Here is a 23,648-nt window from a genome sequence, read left to right as displayed (position 1 = left end):
ATACAGTAAAACTGTAGCTGAAACCTGTAGAGATGAGTGAGCTCTATCTTGTGTGGTTGACTGGTGACTCACTTTGGAAGGAGGAGCTAGTGATCTTTTAACACATCACGGCTGTGATTTTCCGGGTCGTGTCAATAAATTACATCGGGGAATTACACAAACTGATGACCAAATTGTTCTCCAAGAGTTAAAATATATTTTATGATGCTATGCTCTGAAAATCAGTGCGAAGCGTGGCCTACTAGCTGGCCATCTCTTGCAGTTTGCAGTTATCAAGGGATAGGGGGGGGGGACACGGGGAGGTAAAATGTTCATTAAATTGATAAACCCAGACACATTCTTTGACCTACCTCCCCGTGATCAGCTCCTCAATCAATCGGTTTATTAATCCTTCTGAGCTTCAAACGCACTCTAAGGCTCTATCCAACGCAAGAGTAACATGATCAAGCTTCCACTTACAACTATAAAAGAAAAATAGGCCAAACCCAACAAACACGTCTGAAAGCTTTAGCTAACATGTGCTGCAGCCTGGGATTAAAGCTTAGAACTAATGCTATTAGGCTGTTAATTGGTAATTGTTGTCCAGTTGTAATATTTCGATCACAAAATTTAGGCGGTTTAAGGGGAAGGGTTCCTAGGTTCCACCACTACTTTTGATATTAAATCTATCAGCTGTCGGCTGTTGTTTCAAAGCTATGGTGAGGTGGAGGGGATGGAATATCTTCCTCTCAAACTACCAAAATTTTGGAGTATAGTGAGGTAGACTGTTAGGTCTGAGGTCTGGCCAATGACTAGGCTGACTTTTTTCAGATGTTTTCTCTGTAGATGTAGATAGTAGGTAGATGTAGGCGCCATTCTGTTATTCTGTAGATGTTGTATCTCCCACTCAAAATTGTATCAAAATTCTAGTCAAATTGTATTTCCTCCGTTTTGACGAAAGGCGTCAAGTCGTACCTTAAAATTTGGTGATAGGTGTTGTACAGTAAAAACATTACTGCACAACTTACTGATCCGCAAGCGCCTGCATCAATTAGTCTCAAGTTGCATCTAGCTGCTGAGTCTAGTTGTACCTACACGTATAGTTAGTATATTTACCTTTTAGTTTAGTTTTTTTAGTTTAGTCTAGTTTTACCTACGTCAAGGTGTGTCTAAGGCTGCGGCCACACGGGCGTTTTTTCACGCAAGAAAGCAGCGTGAAAAAACGCGAGAAATATGAGCAGCATTAAATGTAATGAGGTATGCCACACGCAGTGTGTTTTCCCGCAGTAGCGGGCGCCCATTTGTTTCAATGCTACTTTAATTTTTCGCGTGTTTTCACGCTGCGTTTGTGCGTGAAAAAAACGCCCGTGTGGCCGCAGCCTATGTCAAGTACTCTATCCCCGTCAATTTGTCACCTTGTTTAAATGGATTCTGAATGAGGGTTGGCATTCTATAATTGTAACAGTCTACAGGTTCATTAAATGCTGTATTTGTTTTTTTCCCAATATTAATCAAGATAAGGTGATTAGAATCTTAAAAACCCACAATTACAGGTCAAAACAGTTAGCAATTTGTTTGATAAAATGTAATAAATCCTTCCATTCTTTGAATAAGACATCCATATGTAGTATGAGCCATAGTTGGAATTTTGATATTTTTTTTGTTCTTATTAGCAAAGGTTGTTGACTAAAAGACAGTAAGAATTTGCAAGAACATGTGTATGTCAAGTACTCTATCCCCGTCAATTTGTCACCTTGTTTAAATGGATTCTGAATGAGGGTTGGCATTCTATAATTGCATTAGTTAGCCATTCAACTTATTTCCATGATCGAGAATAATTTGAGGGGTTAGTTTAGATAGGTAGTGTTTGTAGTATTGTACCTATTAGGCTGATTGTGATGGTAAGGTTGATACTTTAATGCCTTACTGTTAATTCGTGAAAAGTCAGGGAGATATATTTTAATTTATTTCATTTTGTAACATTATAGTCTCTTATTATTTAGCTTTATTGTGGTCACATACTCAAAACCTGTAGATTAGTCAAAGTGATTCACTAAATGGCATATACATATCCCCGAAATTAGAACAGAGAGGTTTGGTCCATGAACATCAAATGACACCACTGTCCTGAATCTTATAAAACCGTAGTATCTGTGTAGCTTCGTTACAACGCCACTACTTCTATGTGCCACTGAGCTAGACGGCAACTCTGTTAGAAAATTGAGACGCTGTAAACTTTTGTTATGTTGGTAATCTTGGGAAATCAACCTGTTTATGGACTCAGGGCTTTATAACAATCCCACAATCCCTATTCTCCATTCCCCTAGTTCCAATTTCCAATGTACTTCAACCCGCACAATGGGTGGCTAATGTCTAGCAAATCTCTCATTCCTGAGTAAAAAAAATCTATATCCAGGCAGTCTTTCAATTGTTTGTATCTATAGCTCAGTGTTTGTTGCTTGATTAGACAAGCTCAGGACCATTATTATTAACAGGCAAAGCACCAAACTATAACTACCAACCACACTGTCAAGTTTCTCTTTAGTAGCTTGTGTATGTAAATCGGCAATTTTGTCAATTTGATCCTGATTAAAGTAAGTGATTTTTTAATGTTTTCAAATTAATAATTATGCTTGTTATCAATGATTCTGACTAAAGAGCCAGGTGATCTTAGTCTAGTCAGTAACAAAATGTACCTTACCATTCAAGATTCTCAGCCCTCAGTTTAACTTTACCATGAAAGCCCTGGAATGTTAGGTGCTATAATTCTAATTTGTTTTTTTCAAAAAGAGGTTGGCGACCTCGTCTACCTTGCTTTTGACTGTCCACATGGGCCACAGAGGCATGTGTAGTGTGCATAGAGTTGGAAGGTGTAAGCTGGTACAGTGCAAGGGTAAAATATACTAAAAAGTTGGGGCAGTTACCAGGACCAGAACCCATGACATTGCTGTCATGGATTCGAAGTCCGTGGTATTGACTGAACCATCACCAACTCACCTAATACCTATATTTTGTCTAGTTAACAATGGTGTGTCTATAGTCAAAAGATAATACCAAACAGACTTTGCTTCCAGGTTTGAACTTCCATGACAGAGACCAAACACACTTCCTGTATAGTCACAATGATGGTAGAACAAGAAGGCAGGCTTACAACAACAAATATCCCAGCTATGGTGGGGGAGGTTATAGCTGGAAACATTACTTCGCCATACCCCCTGTACCAGTGAGTCATTCAAATACAAATATACATTAAGAACTCCTTTTTGGTTTGACATCCTCAAGTATCATCTGAAGACAACTACTGTGATGTGTCTCTCTAGTAAATCAGTTTGTTTATTTTTTGTTATAATTTTATAAATTTTATTTTACCATTCGCAATATCCCTAAACCGTTGTTACCACCGGTTAATAAAAACTATGAAATGACAAAGGCACAGATATAAGAAAGATAAATGGGTTGTGCCTGCTGTTTTATTACAGCTAAGACTTATTGGTCCTTTGCCAATACCTATGATAAAAATGATCTTAGAATTTATTCCTCTCCCCAGCAGGTAAAATAAAAACCCCAATAAATATTATGTTAAATACCAATCAATGTACGTTATCTGGTATAGCTTTATTCAGAGCCAGCCTTTAGGTACATGCAAGAGGTTGCGACCACACAGGGCCTCGCACCTATAATCCACGCTTTGTGCAAAAATACAAAAAATTCAATTATGAAAAAAGAAAACCGGAGAGTATATTACACATTGAGATTTGTCTTAGTTAGTATAGTATTGTAAGGATACTATTAAATTTTTGTAGTAAGGGCTCTGATTTTTTTTTCACTGGATCCTGCACTACCCAAGGCCGACTCTGACTTTATTTTACTTCATAACTAATAAGAAAATATAATTTTGATCTGTAATGCTACAAAACTTTAATTAAGTAACAATAATAGCGACATGGCTTGTTAGCCAGGAGTATAATACAATAATTGTACTAATGTCTAATATGTTGCAGATATATAGTAACTCTAAAGAGTCTGTATACATTAGGGAAGAAAACCTGAAACGTTTAAAGAACACGCTTGAGAAGGACACCATATTCCAATTTTTAAATCCAAAAGGGTTGAGGATTTCAATACCAGGTATTGGTTATGATTTTCTTTGTAACTGTAATATAAAAACATAGGTTCCTAACTTGTGTCTTTAGTTCTTCAGCCATCGTCAATCAATAAATAAAGACACCTTGGACCACTGACTGCTCTTTGTACTGTACGTCAATGACATAAACTCGTCCTTGACCAACTGTAAACACCATATGTACCCTGACGACCTACAAATCTATGACCATTTTACTGCAAACAACAAAAATTACTGTGTCAGAAGGATCAATGAAGATGTCAACCGAATAGTTACTTGGACTGAGAATCATGGACTGAGACTAAACACAGAAAAGACAAAACTGATTGTAATCTGCCACCCTTGACTTTGCCATTCAATTAACTTAGACTCAATAAACCCAATCACAGTGAGTGGCAAAGCACTTCCCTACAACGACAATGTAAAGAATCTTGGCATATCATTCAACTATTCACTTACTTGGGACACAGCAGTTATGGACACACGAAAAAAGGTTTTTGCCTCCATACATTCACTGAAATGATTGCAGAACTTTTTGTCACAGCACACAAAACTTCATTTGATCAAATCAACAACGCCCCACTTCCGCAGTTACTGCAACTCATTGATCAATGACATGACTGTGATTCAGGCGGGTATGGTGGTCTCAGAATTATTGTTTGAGATTTGTCTATGGTCTGCGGCATGAGGAGCATATCACGCCATACTACCTTTAGGTATAAACATCTTGAAATTAAATTATCAAAGATCCATCAAAATTTTGTCATTTGAAATCAGTTTTGAAATCAGGCTCTCCAAAATATTTAACATCCGATTTTAAATTTGTGTCTCAGGGTAGTTCACTCACGAATTTCTTGTTTTTCTTCGATCACGTTGCGTATACCTCATCATGTGACCACCGCTTATGACGGTGCTTTTGTTGTTACTGCTTGCCGTCTTTGGAACAGCCTACCCCTACACATTAAATCCCTTAATAAACGTTCCCAGTTTGTGGCGGCACTAAAAAATAATTACTTTGAGCAAATGGTCTCGGCTGGCGTGTCCTAGGGCTTCTGCGTATTTGCACGATTGCTGGTGCGTGTGCGTGTGAGAGTGTGAACGTGTTTTCTTTTGTCTTTTCTTTTTATAAAATTATTATTTTGTAAAATTGCATTTTTGATTAATCTGTTCTTGATGTGTTAAATATATAAATTTATATTAAATTAAGAAATTTCATTGTATTTTTATTTATTTATATTTAAGTTTGTCAGGTTAAGTGTAAGAGAGATTTGCCTGGTTTTTAAAATAAGGAATTTTTCATTTCATCAATATTTCTGTTTTTACCGTAAGTTTTTCTGCAGCTGACAGCATAAATGTGAGAATCCTGGACTTTCGGCTCAAACTGAACGAGGAGTTTCGAGGCAGCGACGGTGGCCATTACCTTCCCAACAGCAGCAAGCGTGGCGGCCTCTGGATATATGACGTTCCGGAGCTTCAGGTGCAACAAGGCAACAAGATCTATTATTGGTTGAAAGTCAACTTTATAAAAGAGGCGAGCGACATTATTGTCAATGGCGTGCTGGATATTGAGCGTAAGTTAAGTTTATTCTTTGACATAAGTTAAGGAATTGAGACATCGACAGAGAGTGCTGTTGTCAATTATTGATTTATAATCAAGCCAACTGAGAAAAAAACTGACTGTGAAGTTGTCCACCTTTTATGCCGCATCAATTATTAATGTATCAACAACTTATGGAGGGAGAATACAGGGTGGCTGAAAAGTAACTTGAACCCCCCTTAACTTTTAACTATAATTTTAGATATTTGAAATCAGTTTGCGGAAACCTGTTTGGATATGATGGGCGGGGGGGTTGGGGGTGGGATATAATGATGGTTAGTTTTGAAAATTTTGGCCCTTATGCAGTGGAGGTGAGGGGTAGCACAAAATGTTCACTCATTGAAAATTAGAGTCAAAATTTAAAAATGTCGTACCTTAAAGAGTTGCTCTTGAGGAAAAGAGGAAAAAAGAAAAGGTTTCCCTATACCTATTCTTGCCAATTCAAGTAAATGCTTTCTACAGTTATGGGACACGAGCGTCGAGCAAAGGAAGATATTTGCTTTGTCCAATACCGTGCAGCTGCTTTTGCGAAACTCCCTTCTCAAGTAGGTGCCGGGTCTATTATAACACTCTCCCTAAACCTGAGAGCCCCAACAGTCCGGAATATTTACTAGCTATTAGATGTGTAGTTTTATTTATTCATTTTACTCATAGATTTTATAAATAAATTTCCTGTAATCCTACTATAGGATACTATAGTTGGCCCACTAGTTGTCCTGTATTTATAACTTTAGTTATGTATTCTATATTTATCATCTTGTGTCTTTGGCTTTACTTATTTATTATATCTTACATCTTTGATGTATGCTATACAATGTTATTATTGGCCATAAAACGATAAAAAAAACTATTATTACTTTTACTATAATCTAAAATTGGTTTACATAGGATGTCTTCCATAATCTCCAAAAGTTAATGGTAACATGTTGTGTTAGGGTAAGGGTACGTTCACAAAAAAAGCTGGTTACAAGTCCTTGTTGGCAAGTGCTTGCAAGTTACAACTGGCATGAGAAAAGTCTACATTGTATCAAGCGTTTGCCTTCACGGACAAAGCTTGCCCCAGCTAGCAAGCGCTTGCTACAAGTTCTGACAAGCACGCAAGAATGTTTTGTAGGCCTACTTGTTATATTCTTGAGTGTGGCAGATTGCGTGAAAATATAATAAATATATCTATGGTTCTTACCGTCAACGCAATCAGGGGTAGTATTACACTACGGCCGTTTCGGAGATGACTCCATCGTCAGGTGCGTAGTGGTACACTAAACCATGTGTATGTGGTCTTGTCACATTTAACACGAACATTCTTCATTTGCATTGCGTCAGGTGTTGAATAAATAATACACATATATATACAGGACGGACACACGAAAACACGAATACACGAAAACATTTAGAGCACGTGCACGGCTTGAAAACTGACGACCGACTATCTGAATAAACTGACAGTCGGTCGTTAGTTTTCAAGCCGTGCACGCGCTCTAAATGTTTTCGTGTATTCGTGTTTTCGTGTGTCCGTCCTGTATATATATGTGTATTATTTATTCAACACCTGACGCAATGCAAATGAAGAATGTTCGTGTTAAATGTGACAAGACTATAGTTTAGTGTACCACTACGCACCTGACGATGGAGTCATCTCCGAAACGGCCGTAGTGTAATACTACCCCTGATTGCGTTGACGGTAAGAACCATAGATATATTTATTATATTTAGCCTACTTGTTTTCCGGCTCTTGTTGACCGAACCAGTCAGTGTCTGACAAACAACAGTGCAGTATGGACGTCGATGAACTGATATCTTAAGTCTTTAGAAGAGGGGCTATTAGAAACAATAGCCTAAAAACTAAATGCTAATAGAGTTTCTTGAGGGTGTAAATAAACGTGATTAACTCCATTCTCATGAAAGAAAAACCCTCACTTTGTCCAATGTCAATTGAGGAAATAGATGGTGGTATTCCGCAAACCTACCTCTTCCGCGGTTAATTGCATAAACATCGACTATCCTTCTACGAATTTTAATTCAACATTTTCAAGCAAGAATAATTCTTCACTTGATGAAGACATTGTCTTAACAAAATACCAGCTTGAAATGCAAGCTTTTGTTGTGTACTCCCCACAACAAAATTCTCAAGCTCTTGGAGCAAGTGCTGAAAATATGTTAATTGTAATCAGCTTTCTTTGTGAACTAATAGAGAAAGATTCTACAAGTAATGTATTTTATGTTAAATATTTTATAAAAATTTTAAAATTTCATTTTCCTCAGGGGGGAACCCTCACAGTGGAGGAGATCAAATTCCATTTCGTCCAAAGCCTGCACCAGTCATCCCGGATCCATCCTTCGGCGGGGGAAACACTCCATCTTATGCTGGAAACAATCCTTCCTATGGGGGAGGAAACAGCGTTTCTCTAGGTGAAGGTCTCGGAGGTGGTATGAGAGGTGCATTTAGCTGGAATCACCAGTTCACGATCAATGCTACCGGCGTGAGTAAATTTCTTACTGCTAGTTACAAATTATTTTGAAAAGGGATACATTTGAGCTAGCCTACCTGAGAAATATAGAGTCCAGAGGCTGATGGAAGGACAAATAAAAGCTCACAAAACACAAATATTTTGTCCAAATATGGGACTTTTTCACAGAGTAGATTGAAGAGGGTTCCCTTGATACATGACTTCAACAATTTGGGTTACTAATTTGCAGACAAACATGTTGACAAAAAACAATATTTACTTAGGGAAAGAAAGTAAAATTGTATGCAATTTAGAGATAAATTCTAAAAAATAAAACATTTTAACTTTATGTTTCTTTTCTAAGATGGTTCAATTTTTTTACAGAGCAGTTTTTCACAGAGTTCTTCCAATAACTGGATTAGACAAGCTGACTTGTTAAAAAATAATCTTCAGAATCTGCGGTTCCAGTTCTCGAGTCCTACAACACTGATGATTACAATTCCAGGTAAGTTTCAAAGTCTTCTATTTCACACATTTACAGGCGAGTTATTACAAATATTTGGACATTTGGTAAGTGTCTCTTAGAATGATTCTATACAGCAGCATGATTCCTACTGGCTAACTGTTAATCGAGGAGGTGCATGCACATTTTATTCTTTGTGAACCTTTTATAAAGAGATTACAACTGCGTCAAGTCAGGTTGAATATGGAATTCAACTAACCGCATACCCTCTAACACTAATGATGCTTAACCAATTTCTAGAATTTGTATTTCATTTTATGTATAATTTATTTGGTCTAATGTATGGATATCATAAGGCGTAAAAACCTCTATATTTATTTAGAAACACCCTGTGTATATGTTTAGATGCCAATATAAACAGAATCGAGGATATACGAGTGAAAATAAATGAGGAATTCCGAGCCAATGACGGAGGTCATTATAACCCGAAGAGCTACAGAAGTGAGGGATTATACAACTTTGACTTTCCCCATCAACAGGCTGGGCCTGAGGACCGGATATACTATGTAATGAGAGTGAGGCTAGGATCTGAGGGGATTGACGCTACTGTCAGAGGAGTTTTGACAATAAACTGTGAGTACAGCAACACTTTGAGTCTTAGTGGATACATTCTACAGAATTTACTCTCTAAGATGAGGCCCCTTAAACCTAAATCCTTTCTAACTAAAACACAAAATATACTCAACTTGACTCGACTCTAAATTGAAAAATCACTACTCGCCCACCCCTAGTTAATTTATTTATTTAGGGTTAAACAATGCTTTTATTTACTCTATGGCTGTAGTTTTGAACTATAAAAATCTGTCGCAGTCAAAATGTGGGAGTTATAAGATCAAAATAATCACCCAGTAACATTTTCTAATGCTTCACAATGTATAATATGTACACAAAAATTTTAATATTTCACTGTTGCTGACTGCATTTTTAACTAAGAACATTTGACTTGGTAAGAAAGATCCTACGTCCTGACATATTTCCTATTACTTCCTATTGCTCCAATTCGTCGCCAACTAAATCCTAAGCCCCTTGAACATAAATCATCTCTAACTAAAACACAAACCTTATTTAGTTGAATGTCAGTGACAGTGTAACTATTCTAATTTTTGGGTATAGTGTAAATATGTTGTGTATTATACCAGCTTCAAGAACGAATTATTAATAAACTAGTTTACCTTGTGGTTGCCAGATTCTTGAAATGTGTAGATATCTTGCTCGATGTACATTTCGCTACACGTGTAGAGAAATGTACATCGAGCAAGATATCTACACATTTCAAGAATCTGGCAACCACAAGGTAAACTAGTTTATTAATATGTAAATATGTTATTGTGCCAGAGTAGAGTCTTTTCCATCCAGGTTGGCCTCATAATGAAAATCCTTAAAACCCAGGTCTTTGTGCTCTATTAAACATCCTTGTAAGTTGTTGTATGTTTTATATAAACTGATAATGTTTGCAGATGTGGGTTCCGCCCAGGGGTCCGTTGTAGCTCAACCCACCCGACCAACATACTCTCGTCCTTCTCCTGGAACTGTCAACAGTCCCCCGTCACTGGACGGGGCTCTAGGCGGAGGCACGGGGACGCAGAGGACCAGCTGGAATCACAGGTTCAACATAAACACCACCTACAGTGTGAGTCATCCTAACAAGTTTGATTTTTATTCTGTCAATTGTATTTTTTCATAAGACATGGGCAGCCTCTTTTAACCTGGTATTTTCCTGTGCAAGTGGGTCTCGGCACATCAAGCAAACCAAGGGTTTTTCGCCCCATACGCAGAAATGTAATTCTAAAATTACGATTACCTCGCATAACGAATCATTCAGGAAATGCCTTAGGTGTCAAACAAAATATTTTCAATAAGGGGTTAGGGAATGCAACAGCCCAACTTTGTTATCGTCTCAATTTTTACTCTATTTAGCAATTTAGTTTGGAAGATTAGCTATAGTTCAATGTTCTAGTTGGCTTCTGGTCTGGTTAAAAATCTTCGCCCTCTGATCCCCCAACAACGTTTCCAATGAAATTGTCATTTTATGAGGGTATCATAGGATAGCACGCTCTTAATTCCAACATGCTAGGGTCCTCCAGGCCCTAGCCCAACAGTCAGGCAATTAAATATTTCACCCAATTTGCAATAAAATACATCACATCACCACAATATACATAACTCGGTCTTTCCAATTGTTTATCTAAATTGCCCCGGCTTCAAAAGCCTATCATATGAATGAAAATTGTCAAGACTTATGCTAGAAATGACCGTGTTGTTGAACTTGCAAAAGAATGTAGGTACTACGGTAGCCATTGTTTCGGATGCGTGGCCATAATTTATAATTTGTGTAAGCACAAATCGACTAAAGTATATGAGTTGTATTTGACAAGACATCCATATAGTCGGCCAGTATTTTCATCAGGTTGACAGTCGAGTAATGATAACGGCATTTTTATTTTAGTTTTGATGGGCAATTAAAAAATGTTATATAATTTAGAGCTTGAAAGTATAATGACAAGCAAACAAAGACAGCATATTAAGTTCACTATTTCAATGAGCCAATGCATTTCAGACATCTTTTACGGAAGATTCTGCCAACCGATGGTTTGATGAAGCTCAGCGTTTCAAAGAGTTATTGGAAAAGGATACCAAGTTTCAATTCTACTACCCGACAGGGTTAAGCATTACAATCACAGGTATGTTCAATTATCAACATCAAAACTTTCATTTATTTTGTTTTGTAACATATACACAAAATTAATTCTTACAGAAGTAAAAGTTTTATTATTTTTCCTCAATATGATCATTTATTATGTTTTTAGGATACAAGTTTCAATTTCGCTTACAAAGATTTACATTTATTTTTCATGCAATTGTTATAACTATATTTTGTAATCGTCTATTTTTATTAATATTACTCTTACTCTAAATATGTTGCTCCTGTAACCCATGCCTCTTTTTTCTCTGGATTGTCAAACCATTCTTTGGAACCAAACTACAGTCCAGCAAAGATCTAGTCTATGACATTAAGTTACCCAGTGATTATTCGCTTATGATGTGTATGTCTAGGGGATAGCGAAGACATTAAAATTTTGGCTTTCAACATAAAACTGAATGAAGAGTTCAGAACGTTGGGTCCTGGGAACTATGTGGCCAACGTCACACGCACAAGAGATGGACACTGGAGTTATTATTACCCAAATCTGCACCTGAACCAAGGAGACAAAGTCTTCTACTGGATGAGAGTTACTATAGGGAAACAAGCTTTTGACAACACAGTCAAAGGCGTGTTGGAGATTGTCGGTAGGTTAATTTCTGTTCAAGGTCAAAGCCAATTTTTTGCGTAATTCAGCTACCTCTTAACAATTTACGTAAATTCCAGCTGCGAGCTTTAATCTAGCCTTGTGGGTAATTGAGACAAAAACTTATAATGAAACAAAGTGCCAAAAATGTTGTTTGGTTCCTGATATCAACGTTAGTTTAACAATTTACTAAAAACAAACATCCCTAGAATAGATTAAATTAAAATATTGCAGCTTAGTATGAATAAGATGTTTAACCAATCATTTTGATCAGAAGAGTTACTAAGACATCCCATCCCGCCACTTCTCAATATTGTCCATTTCACTAACTTTTTTTCTATCCACTCTTATTCAAGGCAAAATTGGATTGAAAGTTCCCTCTTAATTTGAGCAATTCCATACTTTTGATCACAGATCTATTTGTAAATTCAATTGTGTGTGATCAACTTGAAAAATTCCTTATTGTTATTTCTCTTTGGTCTTGTTACAGTCTAACTTCACAGAGAAGTAGTAAAGGTACAGAGGAAACATTCAATGGTACACTTAAGTGGTGCCCAGCACTAGTCGCCCATGTATAGGGCAAAGTCCAACCACCGCCTCGCCCTCATGTATTACAACGCTTACATGAGAAAGACCCTGTGCGCTTAGTTACCTGAACTCTCATACAGTGCTCCCCACACAGCTAGGTTCTTCCTTGCTCGTCACAAGTATATTCCTCCTAGCGTGTATGTACGCGTACACAACATACTAGAGATAAAAGCGCACAATTGTCCCATATGCAAGTTCCCTCTGTAACTAACTTCTCTTTGCTGAAACCAACCCTTTTGTTAGATAGCATAATTCAACGCTTGCATGAGGAAGGGGCGTAAGTTTATATAATAAGCCACTGTACCTACGTCCCTTCGTCTTGCAAGTAATCAATTGATAACTAGGTCTGGAAACAATCTCAATTGGAATAGTACCACTGACTTTCAGATTTGAAGGCAAGCACAATAACCACTCGGCTACCAGACACCTTGCATCAGTTTGTATTATTAGGTACTTTTCGATGATAAAAGTAAACGTCAAGTTAAATACTGATTAGTGTACCGGTAATGGAAATATTTAAAACTGTGCATGGAAATTTATTTCTTTGACATCCAAAAAAGAAGCTATTGCTCTGTGGATTATTTTTTATAGGTAACATTTAAACTGGTCCAAATAATGAACATAAATTAATGGTTTACAAACAATATTTTTCTATTGACCCTCTTTCCCCCCTGGTTTTTTACATTATTATTTCCCCTGAAGGTTAAATCAATGGTTTACTGACTAAATATGTTTTCCACAGAGGGAGATCCCCACCAAGGTGGATCATACCAACCCCAACCACCCCCAACATCACCAGTGATGCGACCCCCATCTTTGTCGCCTGATTACTCCAAACCGTATCAACCCAACCAAAATCCTCAAACCAATATAAACCAAAGCCTGAAACCATACCAACCGCAACCACGCCCTAAACCACCAGTAACCCGGCCACCACCAGTATCCTCTTACAATCCATATCAACCCAACCGAAATCCTCCGACAATTCCTAATCAGAGTCCCAACCCATATCAACCAAACCAGAATCCTCTAACAAATTCCAACCAGAAACCATATCAACCCGACCAGTCAACGTCAACCATGAATCCAAACCCTTATCCTCCATACAACATTCCCTCTGACCGGAATCCTTCACTACCGAACAGGAACTGTGATTCTGCGTTGACTTCTGTAACGAAGGGTGGAGTTAAGATAAACACATGCCCAGGAGATGTGTTGATGGACCATAAGTTTAACAACATGGATGGGTGGTCACACCAGATATCTATTGCAGGAAAATATTTGGTAAGCTATTTATTATTTAGTTAACAGTTCTGTCACTGATTTATATTAAGTTATACCCTCTTCTCCTTGGCTAGAGACGCCCTTTGAACCTAAACTTGAATACACTAATTCGTTAGAAACCAACTGGGGAAAGAATATTCTTCCCTTGTTGATTTTGCAATGCTTTCATAGGTCAGCAAAACATTTTCCAACATAATGGAGGATTATAAGAAACCCTTGTCAAAAAGGCTAAAACAGACTTATGTACAAGAGAGCTCAGGCTCAGAAATGAGGTTGAATTCTATAAGATTACAGGAGTAGTTTTGTCAACCATTCTGCTTTTAGAACATGTAGAAGACTGTCAAAACCTTAATAGTCTGTGCATCACTATGGTTAGGTAGCTGAGTGGTTATAGTACCTGCTTGGCAATCAAAAGGTTTTTGAGGATTCTAAACTGGACCCAGTAAAGAAACAGCTGCTACTATAAGTCGGTAACAAAGTTACATAGATCATCACTCCTCCATTATACACTCACCTAGCGTTCAAGAATAAAAAGTGTGCAATGAATTAGTTTACACCTAACAAAAGCAATGATAATTATAAATTTAGGTTCAGTGACATCTTACCTTGGTCAATCATCAACTAGCATATTGATTTCTCCATTGGTCAATACTATGAGGTGATTAGTAGGTAATCCAAGATCCAAGACAATTTTCTGTGAGCTTTTAAGAAATAGTAAATAGAATAGAGCATAGGACCATAGACAAAAAGAATTAAATATAGACCGTCAGCTGTGCTGCGGATACCATAGGTTGTGGTGCACACCGCTGGGAGCGCCATGTAGTTACGGCGTACGTGCTATGTAACTACACGGCCCTCCAAGCGGTGTGCGCAAGAAGGCATGGTAACAGTAGCACGGCTGACAGTCTATATTTAATTATTTTTGTCTATGATAGGACATAGTGCAATGAAATCTTTTTAGAAAACATTTTTGTTATTTTGGTGTTTATTTATGCCAGTGACATATTTACCTTTTTTTTAAGGGAACTGTTAAAACTCTAGTATTGCTACTATCTAACGTTGACCTTTTTGTTAGAAAGTATCATAATTTATAGCCCAATAACAAACTAGCATCTGGGTCTGGTAACAATCTTGCTAGGAATCAAAGACTATACTCCACCAACATTATCAAGTATAACTGAAACAGTAAACTGGTTCAATTTACTATTTGTTTACGATCAGCAGCCTACAACTCTCTGTATTGTGTTTGCTGTTAGGAGGACGAGTTCACAAGTTTTACTCAGGATGCAGAGAATTCCTGGTTGCAGCAAGGACGACTTTACATCAAACCTACGTTGTTGGAGGATAAAGCCAATGACTCCTTTGTGAGGCGAGGAGAACTATTTCTGTCAGGGTAAATAGATTTTCCTCTAGAATTAGTATGTAATTTCTCCCTGGCTCAACTTTGTTGATGTTAGAATTTGTCACTGTGGCATCACATCAGATTTATGAATATGCATAATGTTTCTTTAAAATAACTATTAGCTAACAAACTAACTAGTTAGTTTGTCCCATGATTAAAAATTGAACACTATCCTATTTTTTAGTTTACCCATTTATGATCTTGGATAGCAACTTAATTGTTACCCATTCTAGGACACTTTTACTGTGACAAAATGATTTTTTTATTGTAATTTAACATTTGAATTACCGTTCTATTGTGATTGTTTTCTTATATCAAAGTGTCATACAGTATCATTTTGTGTTCCCTCAAATCAATATTTCTGAATTTTTGTTTAAAACAGCTTAACAACAAACTCTATCTCAAATCAATCAATTTGGTTGGATAATAATGCACATATCAAGGGAAATTCAGTTTTGAAAAGCTGATAAATCATGGAATATTTTACAAATCTCAATCTTTGTCTGCTATGAAAATCACTTCTGGAATTGATCCTGCAATAGGATGTTTTTAACTAGTTCAAACAGAAATAAGTGGAATTTCTCCTGAACCGTATTTAGTAAAGTGTCAAAGATTCATTTCGTCCTTTCACAAGGCAGTTTCACCTCAACACATGATTTTTCATTTTGTATTTCTTAACCCTATCATTTTTCTTTGTGATTTATTTATTTTGAATACCTATTCTCGAAAGAGAATTTTTTGTGTCTAGTCATCTACGTTGATAGAGCATTATGTCCAAACCAGAATCATTATAATTTTGGCAACCGTTTGAGGTTCATGTTCCTTCCGTTTGAGGTTCATGTTCCTTCCGTCTGTTTACTGATCATATTCAAAATATACTTGCCAATGATGTTTTCAAGTAAACTAAGTCTACCTTAACATCGATTGTTGTATTATAATTTGACTACAGTTTATGGTTTTATTGGGGAAACAACCAAGTCTGATTGTTGTTTAAATATCACTAAAATTATTGCGTTGAAACACAACTATTGTTTTGTTCCTGAAATAACACTTCTTTTTACAAAAGATAGCTTGCTAGATAACTTACTTTCCCAAAGTCATTACAGGGAGGAGATTGTGATGACCCCAGATAGAAATTGATATATTTGCTGTTGTTTTTATAATTGTAAACAAGATATTGAATCTCGAATAGTTTCTGTCATACTACAAAGTAAGCAAATTGTTTTTTTGTACTCTTTGTAGACCTGACAGCTGTTAGACCACATAGACCTGGCTTGATGAAATCAGCTTGAGCGTGGTTAATCTATTTACTGTACTTTAAAAAAGGCAATACAGTATGAATTTCTTCAGTAGACTTTACACAAAGCTACATTATGAATATCATAGATGTTTGGACAGGAACTGTCCCAATAAACAGTGGTATAGTGGGGTAGGAAAATGGGAACAGTGTACCCACTCTGCTCCTTAAAATAATCATATATAGCCTATTAATAGGCAAGCTGTGTAATTCTGAGATATAAGCATTCCCACCCTGGAATACAACATACAAAAAAAATTATGGAATCGTTTTGTAAATGTTACCTTTGTAAAAAACTATAAAACTCAGATTAACCCTTTGGGTGGCAAAATTTTATTTTGTTACTTTCCGAAAAGTGCCAGAGTTTTTTACTAGGTATGTCCGAAAAGTGCCAGGCTTTCCATAGGGACAATGCTTTTAGTGCACAAGAATACAAATCGGTAAAAGTATAAATTTTCATCCCAAAAGTGCCATAGAACGATATATCGTACCTCGATCATAATGAGAGATCCATTGAAATGAAATCATCGTTGTTTTAAAATAACAACCTAGTCAACCGATATGCCCATTAAAACTCACATGATCGAAAGTATCGCCGGCCCGATATATCGTTGCAATGTATTTTTCGATAAGACTACCGATGACGACATATCGTTGTGAAGTATTTTTCAGATGTGTTGTGCAAAACGATATATCGGTGCATGGCACTCAAAGGGTTAACTTTAGGTTGGTTAAAAATAGTGTTTAATAAACAGTGTTGTAATTGTTCTCGTATAAAGGGGTGGTTTGCTTAGCCTACTCTATATATTTGTTGCTGGTAGTGTCACAAAAATTATCGTTCACAATTCACCCAAGACCAGGTAATGTACAGTATTCATATGAACTATAAGGCTTGTGAACACCTACCTTCCAGCCTTGTGGCGGAGTATATACTATTTTCACTAGGAACCAACTGTGTTGATTTTGTTGTCAGGTGCACTCTTTCCAATCTGGCATCAAACTACTGTCACCGAACGGCTCAAGGATTTACCATCCTTCCTCCCATATATTCGGCTAGACTCAACACAGAAAACTCGTTATCTTTTCGCTACGGGATTGTTGAGATCAGAGCCAAGTTCCCTAAAGGAGATTGGTTAGTGCCAGGTGAGCATTGATTTAGTTATGATTTGAGAATATCTTCAGATTGAATTCATTTTTCAGTTATTGCAGCTTAGCTAAGAGGATATAATGATAGTGGTAATCAGAAGGAAATTGGCTCAATCCTGATAGAGGTTAATAGAAGTTTGTCTACAGTGATGTTTTTGTAGGGTTTTTTTCTTTTACTTTGGCTATCTCTTAAGATCCTCGGTATTCTATAGTGAGCAACCTTTTTTTGTCGGGGAGCAAGCTGGTATTGTGGTGCACCTATGGATTTCATCTAAGTGATAATGTCGCAACCCTCTAGGCTTAGTCTGAAGTAATTTGTAAAACAGTTCTTAACAGATCCTATCGCCTTTGCAAGTGAAGGTAGGACAAAAAAGTAATCATGTCAAAAATCATATCATTTCAAAAGTTGATTGCTCAGATCTGTGGCTGGAGTCTGTCAACCCAAGAGTAGACGAGAAGGTGATCATTGCGATGTCCACGGGAAACACAGGAGTCTCGGCCAATCAGATGTCTGCAGGGGTCATGAGTAATTCCAACAAAGATGTCAACCTTAACAACATCAAGGGCTCCAGTCCGTGGTACCAAGGCTTTCATACCTTCAAAATGGAGTGGATGCCAGGTAACTTATTCTTATCACTTACTTTTTACATTATCATTACTTTTATGTTAGAATGTAAGAGTGGCCAAGAATGTAAATTATCATAATTCTCTGCTGAAAATGTAAACTGTTTTTATAGCAATGCTGTGTACAGCCGTTTTTGTTACAATAAAGTTTGATTTGATTTACTTTGAGATTGTAACATGTACCTGGGTGTAATTCAAGTTGAATGAAATGTGAGTTCAGTAAGTAGAATGTTCTTTGTAGCTTTGGGGTTATCAAGGAGTGAGTGCTAAAATGGTGGCCCTATTGGGGAAGAATATTTATGATTAAGGACGAAACAGTGTGCATTAGGTTTGCTCACTTCACCTTAATTTCTTGCATAAATTCAAACAATAAATTCTTTCAATTACACATTTTTGGATGAGTATTAGAACTTAGTTCAATTGAGTCACCAATAAATTTTGCTGGTACGATTAAAATCTGAATTTTTTCTACATTAACTAAATTCATTCAAACCAAAGGGAAAATGATGTAATCTACAGCCACTTTTATTTCCCCATTAAATATTAAAAACTATGATAGAATCAATATCTTATGGTACACTCTATGAGAACCTCATTATAGACTATTTTGTCTTCAGTAAATATTGGGTACAGTTCAGCCAAAGATTTGTGCGTGCAACCAGATCTGGTTGGGTCTAGGCGAGGGGGTTGGTGGGGGTACTTTTATGAAAACATTTGTGTCTTGCTACTCACACATCCCTACCCCCAGCACTGCAATAACTGGTACCTGTATGTTTTAGTTCGAATAGTAGTGACCCGTCCGCGGGCACATTAGTTTTGGCCTAACTGTACAGATGGCCCAAACATAACATAGGAAGTCTACTACAATATACAAAAGTCAGTAATATGACCTAAGTACGTAGTCATGTTATACCATTTAAAATACAGTACTTCTTTAGTTATAATTCTCATTTATGCTGTACTGTACTCTGTTGAAATTGTTCTATATTATTTCAACTTCCAACAGATAAAGTTACATTTTCTGTGGACAATCGAAAAATTGATGAACTTTCTCCAGGATCTTTTCCGATTTTAAAACAAGAGGTGAGCACAAATCCTTTTTTAAATAATTTTTTTTCAGCTTATCTTTTATTTTTGATGCCATAAATAACATTTTATGAGAATGACGGTCCTAAAAGGTGGAATTATTTTAAGTAATCTAACATTTACTGTACAAAAAACAAATGAGGTTTTTTGTGGGGAGGAGGTTAAAATGTGTTTATGCACACTGAGGGGCTTAATGTCCTCTCAGTAGGGCCGGATTTCCGCAGGCTCAATGTTATTCCTGGCCTACGGGCTAAAAAACCCCCTCATCCCTTAGGACACTATCTAGAACTGTCAGTACATTACTTCGGGCTAGCCCTTTTTTACTATGCCATTAGGACTTTTCTTCTTTCTTCTTATTTTCTACCCAAGGCTAAGGTCGATCGAGATCAACCTACTTAGCCCAAAGTATGGCCTCAGTGAACTGCTTGATACAGTTCCAGGTACCCTCCCCCTGGAGTATAGCTCAAACAATGTAGTCGGTATTGATTTCGACGCTGATTTTAGAGATCCAAGAGTCATACCACCTGTTACAAAAGAAAAAGGAGTGCTTGGCCGTGTCTGCAATGCCGGGATAGTACAGACAGTCAGATCGGGCGGCCTTCCCCATTATGTGCAAAAAAGTACCTGTGACCCGACAAAAAACTGGGTCATGAAATACCCTACCTCACCATGGTTCCATTCAATCCGTGGTCGGATGCTAGGAATGAGCCTGGCGGTCCTACGTCCCCTAACTCAGCATCCCATATTCACGCTGCCATCAGTCTAAACTGCAGTCGCGCTATTCTCTGGCAGCAGTCTATCTGCCTACTTCAGATCTTCTGCGGTAGATTTCCTGTCGCTCCCTCGTGAGATGCAAGACAGGGTTGACATTGTTGATTACCATGACTGCAAGCTCGGAGAACATGCGATAGGCAGAGGCGACTAGCTAGAGTCCTCGATGCTGAATGCGGGAATGCCAGTCATAGAAGACGTGCCTTTCAAGCACTGAGGGCCCAGACCTCATCGCCATATCTGAGGATTACTGAGGTGAAGGCTTGGGACATGAACATTAATTGGTCTCCAAAAACACGAGGAAATACTAGACTACTTTTTTCCTGTTTATGAATTACAACTGCTATACATTTTATACAAGTAAACAGCAGATTTCAAATTCTGGAGATACCATTGATTATATGATATCAGTGGTTCTACTATAAATGTTTTCCTATCTTGAAATGTACAGACATATTATCACTATTCTTTTATCCAGGTGCTAAGCAGGAGTAAAGGGAACCCTGCTAGTTGAATAGTAATAAAAAACCATATAAATTAGACTTTTTGTAACCTTTTAGTTTTTGTCTACTTTTTGTATTGAATACTTAGATCTAATCATTGTTCCTTTGTCTAGGCGTACATATCATTAGGGGTTCATGCAGGAGGCTACAGAGATTTTCCTGATCAATTGTTTCCAAACAAACCATGGGAATACGATGATCCAAAAGTAAGTATGAGTCAATCTTATATTCATTTAAATTTGTTTAATTCACAGAAACTTCAGTGCATATTTGAGTTGACTATGAATGAAGGGTGATTGAAGAATGGAGAGAGATGATGAAGCTTTGTTACTGACTAAAACCAGGCGTTCTTTCAGGTCAAAGCTAAGAAAGAAATTAAAGAAGATAAGAAATTAAATTTCTTTGAATATGTGTTTAAAACCACATACAGATGATACAGTAACAGAAACAAAGATATTAGCACAAATAAGGAAATGGAGAATAATAGGATTCCATGTCTGTGATCATAGGATACAGTCGATGGTGTCATAACTGGTTTTGCCATGTAAAAAGAAGATGAAAGAAATGTGGCAAAAATCTGGCTTGAAAGTAAAATTGGTGCAAAGAGAAGAGTTGGAAAACCACAAAAAAAATGGCTAGACACCATAACAGAGAATATAAAGCTATGAAAGCAATAGAATATTTCATTACTAGGACTGAAAGTGGCATTTTCCGTTGCACGCTCAAGTTTCATGTGTGAGGCAAAGCCTAACACAGGGAACCCAAATTTCACGAGAGAGTTATTTTCCCGTACGAGGCGAAGCCGTGGACGGGAATAATGGAGCAACTGTAGGAAAACAGCTTTTGGTACAGGTTATGAACAATACTTTTTGTCACGACGTAAAAATAACACACATACAGAATAACATACCTCAGTAGCATTTAAATAGTTTTAGAACAATCTTTTTCATTGAAAATATTCTTCACAACATACATATATGGTATCATGATTATAGATTTTAGATAAATTTATAAGTAAATAATTCGTTGACTTCACATTTTGTAGTTTGTAGATATATATATACATAAATAAAAATTTGAACCAATGGTGTTTTTGGCCTCTGGGGTCATCAAAATGAAAAAGTTAATCGGTCCCGGGCCTAGGTCTTACCATGAGACCTACGGTAATAGCTACTTCCCTTTAAAGAAATTCGCAAAAAGAAATGGATGAAATTCCAATCACATATTTTATTTACCGTGTGGGGTGAAAATAGAAAAGTCTGTACATTACACATTTTCGGTCGAGTTTTCGACCACTGGACGACCACTAGTTAAAATAAAACAAATAGAACCAAGTATTGTTATATATACACACACCTTCCTGATAAGGTTGTTGGTGATTTATATTTGTAAGGTTGGCTACACAGCCTGTGTAATATGCTAGGCTTCTCACTTCCGGATAACCTCAATGACTGATGTAAAAATGTGACTCTCTATCTAGTGAGTGTAGTGGTTAGATGTTAATAAAGTGTCTAGGACACACGGTTACAGTGAATAGGTGTAGGCCTATTAGAAGATTAATAATAAAACTGTGCAGTGACACATAGAAGATGGATTTTAAAGCTCCAGGAATACTAAGCCTAAATCTGATTTTACAAAACCCTATGTTATGTATAGAAGAGATAAAGTTTGGGAGCCTGCTCAGATTGTTCAAAAATGTAGTAGTCCTCGCTCCTACAAGATAAGAAATGAAAATAATAGAGTTTTGACTAGGAATTCATTTCATCTAAGACAGTCTCAAAACAAACCTAATTTTAAGAGTAATAACTATGATGACCTTTTTGTTGAAACTGATAAAGTTCAGAACCCTATTGTAAATAACAATGAAAATGCAAATGAGTTCAATGTGAATGAACATGTAGATCCGGTACCTATGAACAATTGCCCTGTTGATCTACCTGTGAACTTAAGACAGCGGCCTATGCCTAGGCCTGGTGAGGTTTATGTAACGAGGAGTGGTAGGTCTGTTAAAAAGCCTAATCGCTATCAGTAAGAAGTGTAAATATGTAAAGTAGCCTATGGTAAATTATAAAATTGTATTTTTTCATTTGTAAAAGGAAGGGAGATGTTATATATACACACACCTTCCTGATAAGGTTGTTGGTGATTTATATTTGTAAGGTTGGCTACACAGCCTGTGTAATATGCTAGGCTTCTCACTTCCGGATAACCTCAATGACTGATGTAAAAATGTGACTCTCTATCTAGTAATGTCCAAGTGGTTTTGATGTTAATAAATCTAAACTTAAAAATGTTTAACTGTGTTTTTATTAAAGAAAACCTAAAAACATAACAAGTATCTTTGGGTACTTATCAATACATAAAAAGTATTTTTCTTCTGTAACTTTTTCTCAAATAATGGTGTGATATGATAAAAACCAGTTCATCGCCCTTACTCATTTTACAAGGAAGGAGTATTCAAGGTCGTTAAACTTGAGCTTGTGTAGAAAAGAGTCACTTTACGTCCTAGTGATGAAATATACTATTTTACGTCCTCAATCTTTGTAAGTGCCATTTAATTACCAGATTTCATAAGGAAATTTTTAATCCAGTACCTAAAAAACACATAAGGTTTTACACTAATTAACTTGTTTTGTTAAATATAAAATGTTCTATGTTCAATGAAAACACTCTTAAAGAAATCCTACAGTAGCTTGGCTATTGGTCATGCCGATGCAAATCACGGGAAAGGTCCTTATGAAAGATTAAAAATGATTAATAAATATCCTTTTCTGTTTCAGAGGTTCGTCAGGTTCTGGGATGCTAAGAAGGATTGGTACCCAAGTTGGAAGAATGATCCATTCTTACAAGTGGAGTACATTAAAGTTACAGCTTTGTAAATGGTTCACATTGAATTTTTCATCTGTTTTATTTATTATTACCAAAGATATATACATAATTAGTTACTTTTCTAACTTTGTTTATCCTTTTCAAAATCATTACCACATTACT

At 36.7% G+C, this 23,648-nt stretch overlaps 1 protein-coding gene across 1 annotated transcript in view; it reads left to right on the top strand.

Annotated features, from left to right (window-relative positions):
- The window catches only part of LOC129002652 (uncharacterized), a 32,137-nt gene extending 8,489 nt beyond the window's left edge, over positions 1-23,648 (top strand). The window contains exons 2-17 of the mRNA XM_054430624.1: positions 3,054-3,202; positions 3,981-4,107; positions 5,443-5,673; positions 7,962-8,179; positions 8,531-8,651; positions 9,015-9,242; positions 10,127-10,299; positions 11,227-11,350; positions 11,724-11,957; positions 13,287-13,828; positions 15,085-15,221; positions 17,501-17,670; positions 18,092-18,292; positions 19,304-19,380; positions 20,771-20,863; positions 23,438-23,648. Coding sequence (XP_054286599.1) covers positions 3,054-3,202; positions 3,981-4,107; positions 5,443-5,673; positions 7,962-8,179; positions 8,531-8,651; positions 9,015-9,242; positions 10,127-10,299; positions 11,227-11,350; positions 11,724-11,957; positions 13,287-13,828; positions 15,085-15,221; positions 17,501-17,670; positions 18,092-18,292; positions 19,304-19,380; positions 20,771-20,863; positions 23,438-23,536 — 2,924 coding nt within the window. The 3' untranslated portion in view covers positions 23,537-23,648. The remainder of the gene's footprint in view (positions 1-3,053; positions 3,203-3,980; positions 4,108-5,442; positions 5,674-7,961; positions 8,180-8,530; positions 8,652-9,014; positions 9,243-10,126; positions 10,300-11,226; positions 11,351-11,723; positions 11,958-13,286; positions 13,829-15,084; positions 15,222-17,500; positions 17,671-18,091; positions 18,293-19,303; positions 19,381-20,770; positions 20,864-23,437) is intronic.

This window comes from Macrosteles quadrilineatus, unplaced genomic scaffold (assembly GCF_028750875.1).
Source record: "Macrosteles quadrilineatus isolate MER2022 unplaced genomic scaffold, UCM_ALF_1.0 Scaffold_9__3_contigs__length_116548681, whole genome shotgun sequence".
Lineage (NCBI taxonomy): Eukaryota > Metazoa > Arthropoda > Insecta > Hemiptera > Cicadellidae > Macrosteles > Macrosteles quadrilineatus.
The sequence above is the reverse complement of the archived record's forward strand: the minus strand, read 5'-3'. Positions and strand labels throughout refer to the sequence as shown.